Source organism: Podarcis vaucheri (genome assembly GCF_965113315.1).
Source record: "Podarcis vaucheri genome assembly, chromosome: 1".
Classification (NCBI taxonomy): Eukaryota; Metazoa; Chordata; class Lepidosauria; order Squamata; family Lacertidae; genus Podarcis; species Podarcis vaucheri.
The window spans coordinates 23,932,802-23,948,412 of NC_138759.1; the positions used below are offsets into that span (position 1 = coordinate 23,932,802).

Here is a 15,611-nt window from a genome sequence, read left to right on the forward strand (position 1 = left end):
GTGTTGGGACAAAAAAAGAACCTGTCTGACCCATGCCTGGAAATCATGGACCAAATAGGAGTGCCCCGAGTGCAGTCGCTGAACCAAATCAAGTCTACTGTGACAATTTGGCCTTTAACTATCTGTGGTTTTTTAGATGTGGATGGGTTGTTTTAATGTATGCCCCACCCCCATGGTTTTATGTGGGTTTTTGTTGTTGTTTGGTTGTAAATTGCTCTGGGTTGCCTTGGCAAGACAAAGCAACTAACAATTTTAATTAATAATTGCAATAATAATATTGTTAGACATTTGTAGGTAAAATTGCTGAGATCTTTGTGACTTGGATACTGTGCAATTAGATCTTTGTCCTTGCTGGTTAGTGACTACTATTGGACTAACTATTGTCCTGTGTCTCATTTACCATCCTTTGACAGCGTGATAAGAATGGCTGGACATGTTCAGGCATTCCAAGATGATACAAAAATTATTTTATCAATTCCAGCCCACCTTTCAGCTGGACCACAAGTCTGAAGGAAGCAAGTACACAGTCGGTTTAGGATGTGCTCATCAGTGTTTAGTATGAGCATCACTGATTGTGTAACTGCACTGATATGTGCATAAAATCCAGTTTTACACATGCTGTTGGCTGGATTAGAAAAGTGTTTTTGCGAAGCATGCCTTGTAGTAAACACAGTTTGTTGGATTGTGTTAAGAATATGCAGTAGGTTGAAAATGCAATGTGTTCAGGCACCGTCCAGTAAATAGCAAAGTGACTCCTGCACAGATGGACCTACCCATGCAGGGCCCAGCTGCAAGGCTCAATGGGCCATTATATTTTAGAACTGAAGTGAACAGCTGTAAAAAGAAGCAACCTGTCTCCCCACCTCCAGCTAACGCTTCATGCACATCACTGATGAGGAATGTGGTAGTGCAAGCTAGAAGGGTAAGAACAGTCCACTGACATGACAAAGAACACCAAACACACATTAAAAAACCCAACACTTAACTCTCACTAATGTGACTTGTATTTGTATCCTGAAAATGCTTTTAAAGGGCTTGGTGAGTTATCTGTATGTGGTGGTGGGTAGAAGAACTACTTCTCTGTTGGTTGATTGATTTGTTTTGGACACCTCTGCTGCTTCTGCTACAGTATAATAGATCACGACTTTTTTCTGCGTCATCTTCAGGAAATGGTAAGAACAATGGGACTAGCATTGAGGGGCTGCACTTTGTCCTTTCCAGGCATTCTTGGAGAATTTGGCTGAGGAATTTTAAACCAGCGCCCCCCTCCCCCAAGGGCTTTGTCTTGCAGAGTGCCACAGGTGTTCATTTTGTTCTCCCGGCATTCAACATCTGTATCAAAACAGCTGAGAAAGATCATTTGAACATTTGGAATGTGGTGTTATTACTATGCTGATGACGCCCAGCAATATAGGTTTGGTTTTCGTTTTTAACTGATCCAGAAGAAGCAGCGGCTTCTCTTAGACAGCGTCTGAAGTTAAACTAACTTAATGCCAGACTAGACAGAACTGCCAGTTGGCAATCTTGTCTTCTGAGGATAATAACCAGTCTCTTTCTTGGTCAGACCAATGAAGCATTACAGGGGTCATGCCATATCATCAGCTGACTGGTACTGGTCTATTGAGGCAAAAAGATTTCCTTGGTTGGGGTGGCTGATTTCTTGGTAGTTTACTTACCCCAAATGGATTTATGAGCTGGGTGGCTCATAAGCTAAATCCCCTCATGAAATCCCACAGGTCACTGTGCCAAAACCTATAGTATCACACAGGAAGAAGAAAAATTTCAATTATGGGGGTTAGGATCATGTCCTTTTTGTGTGTGGTCAGCTTTGTGAAACTCCTTGATCAGGGAAGTTTGTGAATGGAGGACTTCTCTGCAACTGGTAAAAGTAATGCCCTTTAGAATGGTGTTATGTTTAAGTGGTTGCTTCAAAATGGTGGACCTCCCTCAGGAAATACAATTGGTGCCATCCTTGGACTCAACTATACAGCCTCAAATAAAACGTTTTAATTGTCTTTTAAGTGTAATATACAAGATGACACAAGATGACGATGGTGACCCTTATGGAAAATTCAATCTATTTTTTAAAAAGGCTTTTTAAAAAAGCATTTTCAGAACGGTTTTTGTATGTGTCTAGATCCTACCCTTGTTATGCCTTGAAAACGTTTTCCCCCCCTCCCGGATTGGTTTTAATTGAGGGGGTAGATTGGTGTTTTTAGTGGTCTGTTTTAGTCTTTGTGCTGGATTGTTTGCTAAAAGAGATTATTGGTTTTGTTATTACTGCATTGTGTATTGTTGTGATATTGTAGATGCTTTTAGCTGTTTTATCCTATATTAGAGCCATAGGAAGCTGCCTTGACTCAGACTATTGGCCTGTCTAGCTCAGCATAGCAGTGGCTCTTCGGGGTTTGAAACAGAGGCTCTTTCCCACCCCTTCTTGGAGATGCCTGTGATTGAACCTCTTTGCACAAAAGAAGAACATAAGGAGAGCATGGCGGATCAGGGCAAAGGCTAATCTAATCCAGTATCCTGTTCTCTTGGAGCCAGCCAGAGGCCTGTGGGAAGTCGGCAAGCAGGACATGAGTGCAACAGCCCTGTTTCCACCTGCAATTCCCAGCACACTGCCTCTGATAGTGGAGGTAGAACATAGTCATCATAGCATTGTCCTCCATGAAATTGTCTCGTCCTCTTTTAAAGCCAACCAGACTGGTGGCCATCACTGCCCCCTGTGGGAACAAGTTCATAGTTGATAACTATGCACTGTTCTTCTCTCTCTCATAAAACCAGAACTCAAGGACATCCTATGTTGGATGACTCAGGACACAGTTGTCCACAGCTACTATGCAGATGTGGGTCCAGTTGCTGCACATCACAAGTGGGGAAGATGCTGCTGAACTCAGGTCCTGCTTTTATGCTTCTGGTTGGCCACTGTGGGGACAGGATGCTGGACTAGATGGGCCACTGGTCTGATCCAGCAGCCTCTTATGCTTCTATATTGTGTTTTATATCTTAACTTTCATGCTGTGAACCGCTATGGTTTTAGCTGAAGGGGTGGGGGGCAATATGCATGTGTTATAAATAAATGAGTACATTTATAGCTAATATCCAAGATCTTTGTTTTATGATTTACTCCAAAGCTTTGATGATTAATGACAGATGATGATGGATCAAATGTGTTTTCCATATGAGCTGTGAAGAAGAATCCATAGAAGACTGACAGTGGCGCAAGTTCTGAAAATGGGAGGCAGAGCTTCTAAAAGAGTTTAGTAAACCTTCCTTAGGAATCTCCCTCCAGTGTGATCATTTGTAACTGGCATGTACACACATCAATGAGATCTGCCTTCCTCTCCCCATGTTTGACGGTCAAGTATTTGATGCTTTATTGACTCTGAAGTACTTGTTGATGGGATCATATTAGTGTTGAAATTGTTTATGCAAAAAGTTGTTTTCTGACTCACCCGAAGGCAGCTTGACATTTCCCCCTGGCTACATTTCCCATCATTATGTGGATTAGCTGTGACCCAAAGCCTAATTGCATTTTCTCTCTTGCTTCAGAACATTCTGTATGATTAACCCATGAAGGTCAAAGGATTTTGTCGTTGTTCACTCATATCAATATTGCTGCACATCACCTCAATCTCTGAGCAGTGTGAGATTGCAGGGGTTACGGGCGCTTACACAGGGTTTTTGGTTTGCTTGGAATAAGGGACAGTGGAGACTTTGGTGTGTTCGGAATATATGGTTTATTTACACATGCATACAACCTGAGCCTATGAAAGAGGGGCTCACAGTATTACTACAGTGGTACCTCAGGTTACATACGCTTCAGGTTACACACTCTGCTAACCCAGAAATAGTGAAAATAAAAAAATTCCTTCCAGTAGCACCTTAAAGACCAACTAAGTTAGTTCTTGGTATGAGCTTTCGTGTGCATGCACACTTCTTCAGATACACAGTGTATCTGAAGAAGTGTGCATGCACACGAAAGCTCATACCAAGAACTAACTTAGTTGGTCTTTAAGGTGCTACTGGAAGGAATTTTTTTATTTTGACTATGGCAGACCAACACGGCTACCTATCTGTAACTGGAACCAGAAATAGTGCTTCAGGTTAAGAACTTTGCTTCGGGATGAGAACAGAAATCGTGCTCCGGCGGCACGGCGGCAGCAGGAGGCCCCATTAGCTAAAGTGGTGCTTCAGGTTAAGAACAGTTTCAGGTTAAGTACGGACCTCCGGAACAAATTAAGTACTTAACCCGAGGTACCACTGTACCCCAAGAAGGTCTTGCTTATCCTATAGCCACAGCCTTGGATTCAAACAGAAACCAAGCATTTTCTCCCTTTCAGGCTTCTGCCTGCAGCCTGCCTCAAGCCCAGCTCTCTCTCTAGCATTCATCTCTGACTTTAGTCTTTCTAACAACCAGCCAGTTGAAGGAGAGGGAAGGGCCCCTATCTGCTCTCTGGCACAGAGCCACTTCCTTTGTTACCTTAATGTACTTAGGCCGTTACCAAGAAGCTGGATTGCTCCCATCTTCCCTGAGGAATTTGTAATCTGAAAATTGCTGAAGGGATTAATTGCTGAGAGGGATTAATTGTGAGAATGCTCAGAGGAAGAAAATGGCACCTGCAAAGCTCTGTGCCTTTGGGAGTGCTGCCGATCATCTGACTGTCAGCGTTGGCAAACCCCGAAATCAGTTGAAGCCCATGCTGCCGCCACATGGTATTTTGCACTCTCTCAGCAAAAGGTTAACATGGCTACTCTCAGTGCTATTTTTCTAGGAAAAGAGGTGCCAGAACTCAACATTAACATCTCCCTTGTTCTCTTATAATGGCAATGGCTCCCACCTGAGAGGTGCTAGAACTCAGTTCTGGTGAGTTCCCACTGAAAAGAGGCCCTGGCTACTCTAATGGAAAGGGTTCAGAACCCCCTCTTTTGCACACATGCTGGTTTTTCTCTTTACTTTGCAGCCTCCGTGCATTTCATCAAAGTAAAAGCAACAACACCAGGGACAAGCAACTCAACATCACATGCCATTGGGCTCTCTTACATATTTTTTTCATTTATTTTTATATCCTACTTGGCATATAGTGGTTAAGAGTTTCAAGCTGACACATTTCCCAGTGTTCCCCCCCCAAAAAAAAAACTTTTGTTCAATTTTTTTAAATCCCACCCTTCATCCCAAAGGGATCTTGGAGCAGCTAAAAATGTAAGATAACACAATAAAACATTGACACATTATAATAATAAATCTTTATTGCGGTCCAAAGACCCATAAACACATTATAAACATCGATCAGACTGAAAGGAACAGCAATTAATCCCTTCAATGCAGAAACCTCAAGCATAATTATGCCCCAAAGACAGGGACAAATATGTAAATCTTAACATTCCTCTTGAACGTGGCCAAAATGGGAGGCTGACTGATTTCACTGGGTGGGTGGGAGTTCAGTAAACAGGGTGCCACCACTGAGAGCACCCTGATCTATATCACTGTCCTCCTTGCCACTCCCACTTACAGGTCTCTCTCCCTGATCACAATGTTCAGCTCAGAAGGCACTGGGGAATAAATGCTAAATTGGAGTTTAAAACATTATTTGAGCTGGGATTAAATGCATTTCCAGTTGGCAATACTACTTGGAACATACAAAAAAAAAAAAAGAATAAGAAGGCTTTGTGATGTGTAAGTTAGAAAGGAATACTGCATCGCTTTGGTGCATTAATGGTAATGAGGACACAGCTGTTACATTCTTTAAGCCAATAATTCTCAAAGATTTTTTCTCTAGGACTGGCTTTCATCCACTACAACTTATTTGTTTGAAAAGAAGCCCCAAAGCCACATTGCTTAGAGAAGAATTACCTTAGCTTTATGGAGATTTCACTAGGAGCACATCTGGCTGACGAACAGACCCCAAAATTGAATGAAATTTTAAAAGCAATTTATTTTCTCCTGGATAAGTCATCTAGCTTCCACAAGGCCAAAGATCACAATGCCTTGGCCAGGCAAGAATAGGCAGTCTTCTTTTTTCTCAGAGCCCATCAAGACTTCCCCAGAGGGAGGTGGCAAAATTGGTGGATTACAGACATCAGTGAGAAATTCACCCTTTCAAACAAAGCTCTTCCCAATTCCCATTGTTTTCAGGCTAGGCCAGAGTTACTGACAATGTCTGAGGATCTTGTGTTAGCCAGATGCCAAAGGCTAAAATTCTATCATTTAATATTAAGTGGTAAAAGTGTATTAGGTGCTCAAAGACTGATAGATGATGATGATCTATAGATATAGATGATAGATAGATAGATAGATGATAGATAGATAGATAGATAGATGATAGATAGATAGATAGATAGATAGATAGATAGATAGATAGATAGATGATAGATAGATGGCAGATAGATAGATGATAGATAGATAGATAGATAGATAGATAGATAGATAGATAGATAGAAAGAAAGAAATATATACGGATAGATGATAGATAGACTGTGAGCCAAGAGCTTACAATCTGAGTGAGTTTACCAGAAGAAGAGCTTGATGGATCAGGTTCATGCCTCATCTAGCTCAGCTTCCTGTTTTCACAGATGCCTGTGGGAAACCTGCAAGAGGATCCGACACAAGAGCACTCTCCTAACCTGCAGTTTCCAGCAGCTGGTATTCAGAAGCATATCTTCTCAAAAAGAATATTGCAGATCTGGAAAAGATGCAGAAAGGGACAATCATTATAATGGGGATGTGGCACCTTAAAAAAAAGAGAGAGAAACTGGTGCTAGGATTGTTGTTAATGTGTTTTGATGATACAGTGGTGCCTCGCAAGACAAAAAGAATCCGTTCTGTGATTCTCTTCGTCTAGCGGTTTTTGAGTCTTGCGAAGCAAGCCCATTGACGGATTAGCGGATTAGCGCTATTAGCGGCTTTTAGTGGCTTATCTGCTGATCGGATCAGCTGATAAGCGGCTTAGCGGCTTAGAAAAGGGGGGGAGGGGAAAAAAACCAGCAGGAACTCGCAAGACATTGTCGTCTTGCGAAGCAAGCCCATAGGAAATTCGTTTTGCGAAGCACCTCCAAAACGGAAAACTCTTTCGTCTAGCGAGTTTTCCGTCTTGCGAGGCATTCGTCTTGCGGGGCACCACTGTATGTTTATCAATAAGTTTGAGAGACTGGTTTACTTAAGGTCACTGAAACCCCCACTTCATAGAACAGATTCCTCATGAAGGGAGCTTTATGTACAATCCCTTGTAGTAAAGGTATCATGGAAACATGTTAGGAACATAAATTCAAGCAGCTCCCTTTTTTTAAAAAAAGTGTGCATTTTTCTGTGGTTGGTTAGAGTACCCTTGAGTGTTTAAGGATTTTAAAGGGTTTTTTTTTAAGGGTGTACTCTGATGCACCAGCGCAATGCATGCCATATGCTACACTACAGCAATAATAACATGGTAGCATCCCGGAGGGCATGGCAACACAGCCAGTATCCACCAATCATGGCCAGTGTGACAATGTCATGGAGATGATGTGGTGAAATTGTAGAGAAGTTGTGGAAATTCCCCCATGCCAGCCAACACCCACTGAAGTGTCTGAACCGTCTTCAGAGGTAGCCCTACGTATAAAGTAAAGGTAAAGGTACCCCTGCCCGTACGGGCCAGTCTTGACAGACTCTAGGGTTGTGCGCCCATCTCACTTAAGAGGCCGGGGGCCAGCGCTGTCCGGAGACACTTCTGGGTCACATGGCCAGCGTGACAAAGCTGCATCTGGCGAGCCAGCGCAGCACACGGAACGCCGTTTACCTTCCTGCCAGTAAGCGGTTCCTATTTATCTATTTGCACCCGGGGGTGCTTTCGAACTGCTAGTTTGGCAGGCACTGGGACCGAGCAACAGGAGCGCACCCCGCCGCGGGGATTTCGAACCGCCGACCTTTCGATTGGCAAGCCCTAGGCACTGAGGCTTTTACCCACAGCGCCACCCGCGTCCCTAGCCCTACGTATAACATGTTGCAATAATCTAACCTAGAGGTTTCCAAAGCATAGACAAGAGAAATATGTTATCCCTGTCCAGACAGGGGTACAACTGGGCCAGCAGTTGTAAAATGCTCAGCGTGGTTTTCTTTGCTTCATTGACACAGTTCATTCCTCTGAAACAAGCTTCAGTGATCTGAAGGTTTAACTCTGAATAATGGATAGGCAGAGCAATGCAACCTTAAAAAGCATCATCATAAGGGTGAAGAGAGGTGCAAGATTTTAAGAGCAGTGGAAACAATTTTGAAGCGCCCTCAGCTGCATCCAATATTTTGCTGGCCTTCCGAAAAGCCTTGGAGCGAAAGCTTTAATGACTCAGTTCAACTGTACCGTCAAGAAGTTCACGCATTAGTGGGAATGTAAACTAATCACTATTTGGCGAAATCTACTAGCTCAGTTCCCCTCTTCTCATTTCTCCAAGTTTCCCAAAGAAGTATAGCAACATGCATAGAACATAATGATGATAAGAGCCTTGCTGGGTCAAACCAAGGACCTATCCAGTCTAGCAATCTATCTATCTAGCAATCCAGTGGTTTGCCAGATGCCCCTGGGAAAGCTTACTAATGGGGGGGAAATCAACAGTCTTCCTAATATGCATGATTAGGTTAATATTACCCACAAATTAGTTTAATCCCCCATTAAGGAGGCAGTTTTTAAAGTTTTGTTCTCATCTGCCTATTTAATTTATAATGTTTGGTGAAAAAGAAAAAGTAGCTCATATTACTTTAAAATGATGATTCTAGAAAAGGTTCAGAATCTCGTATCTGATATGAAGTTCCCTCGAAACCCCTTTGCCACTATATTTTGGGACACTGACAAAATAAAGTTCTTGTAGATTTTTCTGCAGTGAAATAACACACTTTCTCTTAGTCCCCCCTCCTTCCTCTCAAGATAATTGCATTTGGTAAGAAGGAGTGCTTAGCAATGCTACATTCCTAAAGTACAAACCACAGCCAAAATGCAAATCACTGCTGTGTTTGGGCAGTGTTATTTTTTCAAGGACAGCCTGATAGGTTGGGAACCATCCAAGACCAACTCTCTCAACACCTGTTTAAAGGCAAATTTCAGTGTCCAAACTATTAGGTTCAACAGATTGATATGCATATATTCAGTCCTTTATTTTCTGGGGGGACACAGGGGTACGCACACCCTTAAACATTTTGTGAAACTTTGTACTTTTGTCCATTTACTGTACAGTGGTACCTCGGGTTAAGTACTTAATTCGTTCTGGAGGTCCGTTCTTAACCTGAAACTGTTCTTAACCTGAAGCACCACTTTAGCTAATGGGGCCTCCTCGTGCCGCTGTGCCGCCGGAGCCCGATTTCTGTTCTTATCCTGAAGCAAAGTTCTTAACCTGAAGCACTATTTCTGGGTTAGCGGAGTGTGTAACCTGAAGCGTATGTAACCTGAAGCGTATGTAACCCAAGGTACCAGTGTATTTATTTTCCCCAATTTGAACTATAAAATGGTGATTTTCTTGAGTCAAAATGAGAGTACCCCTAAACATTTTTAAAGGGGAAAAAACACTGCATACTGTATATTAATGTGCTTAATTCTGTAATTGAAATCAGTGTGACTTCCAAGTGTATACCGTAACTCTGACAGGATCATGTCTATTTGCATACTAAAATGAGGCATAGTATTGGAAGACACAGGTTAATATTTTAAAGGCAAGTGGGATGACAATTTTAGTATATCAGAAAGGCTGGCTATGTAAAAGAGAATGAATTTACCATCTGCAAAAACACACACACACACAAACCCACCAGTTGATTCCAGTTGTAGCCAAAGATATGTAGGCAGAAATTTAGAAGACAATCTTCTTAGCAAAAACAAAGTTATCAAGGGGAGACTTAAAATGTCCATTTTCAAGGATTTTTTTTTTTACCAGAGACCAAATCAGGATGTCAACTTTTTGTTCTTTGGTGGGGTGTGGGGTGATTTCCAAAAGGAGATTATACCGTCCTCTCTATATCCCACTGGTTTCTGGCAGCCCTTATTCCTGATAAGAGATTCACTGCTGGGGTCCCACATGCAAACACTTACGTGGAACTCAAGATCTATTCTGTAAGGCCTGATTCTAGAGTGATACTGGAGAATGAAAAGAAGCTTACCTGTGCAGGACTTACATACCGCCAATGACGAAATTGGCTCACCAGTTCTTATGTGTGCAGCACCATTGGCACTTCACCATAGCCCATTCATTAGTCCTTTTAAACTACACTGGAGGTGAAAAGCAGTAGAGACTTGTTAAGCATTGTTTCTGCCATATATTTCAGTTATGTTCACAGCAAAAGGACCTGGCAGGAAATCAGTGAGTTGCACAAAACTAAGCAGTTTATTCCCATATTTATATAACGTAATGTTCAAGAGAGTGGGGGAAGTGATGTTTGCACAATGCCCTCCATTCCATTTGCTGTTGCTTGCAATTTTCCAAGGAACAAAAAGGTGCCAAAGAATGTCCTTGGAGCACTTGTATGTATAGATCTTGAGTTACACATAAGTGTTTGCACGTGGAACCCCAGCAGTCTGTCACTTCAAGCTTGGCTGAATTAAACCATTTTGGACAGGCACCCCAAACCCCCAAAGTACGAGTGCCAGGCAGGCAAGGGGTTCCACAAATAAGGCACCATTACAGAAGAGGCCCTGTTTTGTTGTCCTAACCTTGCAGGGGCACTCAGAGAAGGATGTCCAAAGATTATAGATGTGAATGGGCAGGTTTACATGGGAGCAGTCAGCCATTTAGGTAAGATTAGGGAATCTAAAGGAGTAACATGAGCAAGAAAAAAGGGGGGAAAGAACATGTCCCTGCACCAAGGAGGACAGCGACATTAATTTCCCCAGTGAAGATTCACCCTCCATAGAAAGTTTGCTATGCACTGCCATTTGCTGCAAACTGCGGGGGGGTGGGTGGGTGGATTTTCAGCAGGGAAGCAACAAAAGGAAATGTGTTAACCCACCCCCTTCTGCATTGCAGTCCTAATCCAGATCAGGACTTGCAAAGCTACCTTTAGCTTTAAAAGGGAGAAGAAAGGCAGAGCATTTGAAGTAACGTGTTTTGACCCCAACGGGTGTATAGGATGTGAAATTAAGGCTGGATGAATGTGTCGATTTTGGTTTCTCGTTTTTCCAGTCTTAGGTTGAGTTCTCCACATTTCCACATCAGTTTGCAAAACCTTAAGACCTCAAGAAAATTCGCCAGCATTATAATGCAAATATCTCCTAATATATACATCTTTGAATGACATTCAAAAAATAGTTAGGCTTGTGGAAGCCAGCACAATGAATCTTACTAGCACAATACAGTGGTACCTCGCAAGACGAAAAACGTGCAAGACGAAAGAGTTTTCCGTTTTTTGAGTCGTTCCGCAAGATGAATTTCCCTATGGGCTTGCTTTGCAAGACGAAACGTCTTGCGAGTTCTCGCGAGTTTGTTTCCTTTTTCTTAAAGCCGCTAAGCCGTTAATAGCCGCTAAGCCGCTAATAGCCGTGCTTCGCAAGACGAAAAAACCGCAAGACGAAGAGACTCACGGAACGGATTAATTTCGTCTTGCGAGGCACCACTGTAGGACCTTTCTTCCTCTCCCCTGCCCAGGTGCCCCTCCCAATTGACTCTGGAGGGTCAGAAGAAGCCCCAAAACAGCATATAGTGGCAGGAGGGGAGCTGGTTCCATCTGACTAGCAGAAATCCTTGCACTAATGGATCGTTCATCACAGTGCAACATTGAATTCTACCCATAGGATGCAATTTTGCCTAATATACAATTTTTTTGCAATCAATTTTCTCTCATTTCATGCATTTTTTGAAGTTATTTTCACTCATTTTTGCATTTTGTGCGCATTTCCCCAATGTATGCATTTTTGTACGTGTTACTTGGTTGAAGAACTGTGTTGCTAAACTCGGAAGTCAAATGTGAATTTTGCAGGATGGTTTCATTTCAATTCATGTATAGCTTCTGGAAATTCAGTGGATTTGCCCTTAAATGTAAGCAGAATCAAATTTCTCCCCCATCCCTAATTGTAATCTTATTGAGCATTTATTCTGTATGGTGTTTGTATCAAATGAAGGGGAGGCAGTTTATTGTGCCAAATCCACTCTAATTGCCAAACCTGAATTTTCTAGTGTACCATCCCACCCACCAAAGAACAGTCTGGAAGCATCCTTAGGTTTCAACTTAATGCAGTTACCCGGCTGTAAACTCTGCTGAACACAATGGGAATTGTTTGTAGGCATGTGTAAGACAGTGCTGTCAGTCCCATTGAACTCTGAGGACTTACTTCTAAGGAACCTGCTACATCATGCTGCAAGTATGCCCTAGTGCTCTGGAGATCAGGCAAACAAAAGGTCTGATTGAAGAAGGCGTTTTTATTACGGGTTACAAATTCCCAATTGGTCTGTGTTCAGAAATGTTATTTACCAGGAAAGCAACAAGGAGATGTAGCATGATATCAAAGAAACTGGAAATAACTTTTGTCATTGAATCAGCCCTATAAGAGACAGAGCATCTGTTGGGTGGACATGTTTCTCACGAACTGTCAATGATTCTCGTGCACTCAGTACCTTGGCATGGAGAGTACAATACTGAATTTTCTTCAGTGCCTCAGAGACTGTGGTTAAAACTGCTCCAAATGTATTTGGCATTCTTCTTCCTTGCTTTCTCAGATGGATCTTTTATATATTTGATTATAGGAATGGGACTCTGCAGTTGTGACAAATGCTTTTGTATCTGAATAATCATGTAATGCTGGATTATTCTCTGAATTGCAGATGTTGATGAATGTGCGTCTGAATCACACCAGTGCAACCCCACCCAAATCTGCATCAACACTGAGGGAGGATATACTTGCTCCTGCACAGAAGGATACTGGCTTTTAGAAGGCCAATGTTTAGGTATGTAATACTTTGGGAGGAAGTGTCTTTAAAACAAAGCAAAACAGTTTGTGATTTCTGCATGATGGATTGGGGGGAAATGTATGTCTAGACCACGTAAATAAAGGGGACTAAGGATGCTGTTATTCAAAGGGATGGCAGGTCTCAGAGAGAGTGTCCTATGAGGTGTTAAGCAGTCATGTCTGACCCAATGCAACGTTTGAATGCAAGACACCTCTACACATTTCAGCAAAGGGACTTGGGTGGCGCTATGGTCTGAAACACTGAGCCTCTTGGGCTTGTCAATCGGAAAGCCGGCAGTTCGAATCTGTGAAATGGGGTGAGCTCCCGCTGCTCTGTCCCAGCCTCTGCCAACCTAGCAGTTCGAAAGCATACCAGTGCAAGTAGATAAATAGGTACCACTGTGGCAGGAAGGTAAATGGCGTTTCTGTGTGCTCTGGTTTCTCTCATGGTCCTCCGTGCGCCAGTAGCGGTTTAGTTATGCTGGTCACATGACCCGGAAAGCTATCTGTGGACAAATGCCGGCTACCTCGGCCTGAAAGTGAGATGAGTGCTGCACCCCATAGTCACCTTTGACTGGACTTAACCGTCCAGGGTCCTTTACCTTTACCTTTACCTACATAGCAAATAGTGTCTTGCATCCAAACAAAGTATTGGGTTTGCTATGAGTCAATCATATCTCTAAAGCATAAGTGAGCATATCATTTGGGCTGGCCAGATGCACAAGGTGTTTGCGAAACCATCATTTTGATGTTTCTTCCTATTCCTTGGGCTCCAGTATGACATCTTTTCAATAAGTGAACCAAATGCAAAACACATGCTATCAGCCATTATGAATTTGTGTTCCTTCAAGTCACAAAAAGATTTTCTGAAATTGAACACATTCTTTCTTTAGAGATACTAGAGTAAGGTTCCATCTGGTCATTGGCCTTTTCCTACATGCATGGTAATAAAACTTGCCTTTATTTTGCCATTTTCATTTCCTGGCCTTGGAATCTTGGTCTATCCAGTCTAAATCCCAACATTTTACCCACTACATTTTAATATTGCATTTTTAAATTGTTGTAACCCATCCTAGGACCTCATGGAGAAGGGCAGGTAAGAAATATATCATAGTGAAGATTTGGAAATGCCTTTTAAACTAAGATTTGTTTAAGCTTCTTCCTATTATTATTATTATTATTATAAAGTGTTTTTAGCCAGCACAGCAAACCTGTAGACTTGCAGCTGTTCTCCTGACCACTTTGTTCTGAATGCTGTCTCTGAAGGAGGACACTTTTGGCCCATTCTCAGAGTCCAGAGGTGGTGAAGAAGCCTCGTTGCTGCTGCTGCTTTCACACCAGCAAAGATTTTTATTACCATGCAAGTCAGTGCAGCATTCTTTTAAATGTAACTTTTTAATTTTTTTACAGCTGGGGGAAAGTCACTGCTCAGTTGTCAAGCTTCCTCTGTTGCAACATAATTTTTGCAGACGTGCTCACAGTGTGATATTTTCTGCTCTGCTTCTTTCTAATACCACACTGGAACATTACGAGCTTATAAAACTTGAGAAATACAAATTAAGACCAAAGATTTTTTGACGGTGTATGAACAGTGAGCAGCTTTATTTTTATATTACAGCTTCCAGTCTGCTAGAAGCTATTAGCAAACATAGTCCCTGTTGAACAGGCGTAGATTAAAACCAATGTGCTAATTCATGTAACTGAGTGCCTCGTTTTTTTGTACAGCTTGTTCCATGCAAGAGATTTTGCTTGCTCAGCCCACCATTAGGTTTATGATGGTATATTAAAAACATGGTTTGTGCTTCTGATATAGAGGGTGTGTGCATGCAGTGATCTGGACTAAAAGCAAAAAGCATCATGAGGAGAGTGTTGGTATGAGTTGGCCTTCAATGAGTTGCATAATCCTCAGTTCTTCAAACTCAGACCCCAGATGTTGGACTACATCATCTCCAGCCAGTTTAGCCAATGGTCAGGGATGATGGGTGTTGTAATCCAACAGCATCTGTGGACTCAAGGCAGGCATGGACAGACCAATGGGGAAGGGAGATTACAGGGTTCAATGAAAGAAGATTTTGTGTGCAAAGTAATGGGCCTGAACAATACAGCCTTTGCTCACACTGAAATAATGAGATCTCTTAGCAAATGGTTGTTCGGGGTGCATGCGGTTATAAATTTTACTGTGTGACAGGTGCAACTAATAGTCTCGTTTGTTGTTCACATTTTTCTTTGCAGACATAGATGAATGTCGCTATGGTTACTGTCAGCAGCTATGTGCCAATGTACCAGGCTCCTACTCCTGTACATGCAATCCAGGATTTATCTTGAATGAAGACGGAAGATCATGCCAAGGTACTGTTTGTGCATGAGAGAGAGAAGACCAGAAAGCACAGTACTTTTTAAGCAAAACATTCAACTGATAGAGCTTTCCGAATCTCTTTGGGAGGGTATTCCAGAGGGTTGGTATAACAACTGAAAAGGCCCGTTTCCATGGTGTTTTCAGACGAAAATCCACTGGCTATGTTACGGCCAGCAGAGTCTCCTATGAGGGAGTCCAATGTGGCTTTCAGCAGGGGGGATATTCTGCTATGTAGCCTGGTCCCACGCTGTTTAGGGTTTCCTTGAGTTTGGTTTGGGAGCAGCAACAGGCAGCCAATGCAGATCACTAAGCACAATATCAATTTACTCACAGCCTTAAACACATTTATGAAGTTTAAT

The 15,611-nt window shown here is 42.3% G+C and overlaps 1 protein-coding gene across 3 annotated transcripts in view; it reads left to right on the top strand.

The window, feature by feature from the left end:
* The window catches only part of FBLN5 (fibulin 5), a 66,940-nt gene that overhangs the window by 40,387 nt on the left and 10,942 nt on the right, over window positions 1-15,611 (top strand). For all 3 annotated transcript variants that reach the window (XM_082233651.1, XM_082233650.1, XM_082233652.1), the window contains 2 exons: window positions 12,772-12,894; window positions 15,129-15,245. In XM_082233651.1, the coding sequence (XP_082089777.1) occupies window positions 12,772-12,894; window positions 15,129-15,245 (240 nt within the window). The remainder of the gene's footprint in view (window positions 1-12,771; window positions 12,895-15,128; window positions 15,246-15,611) is intronic.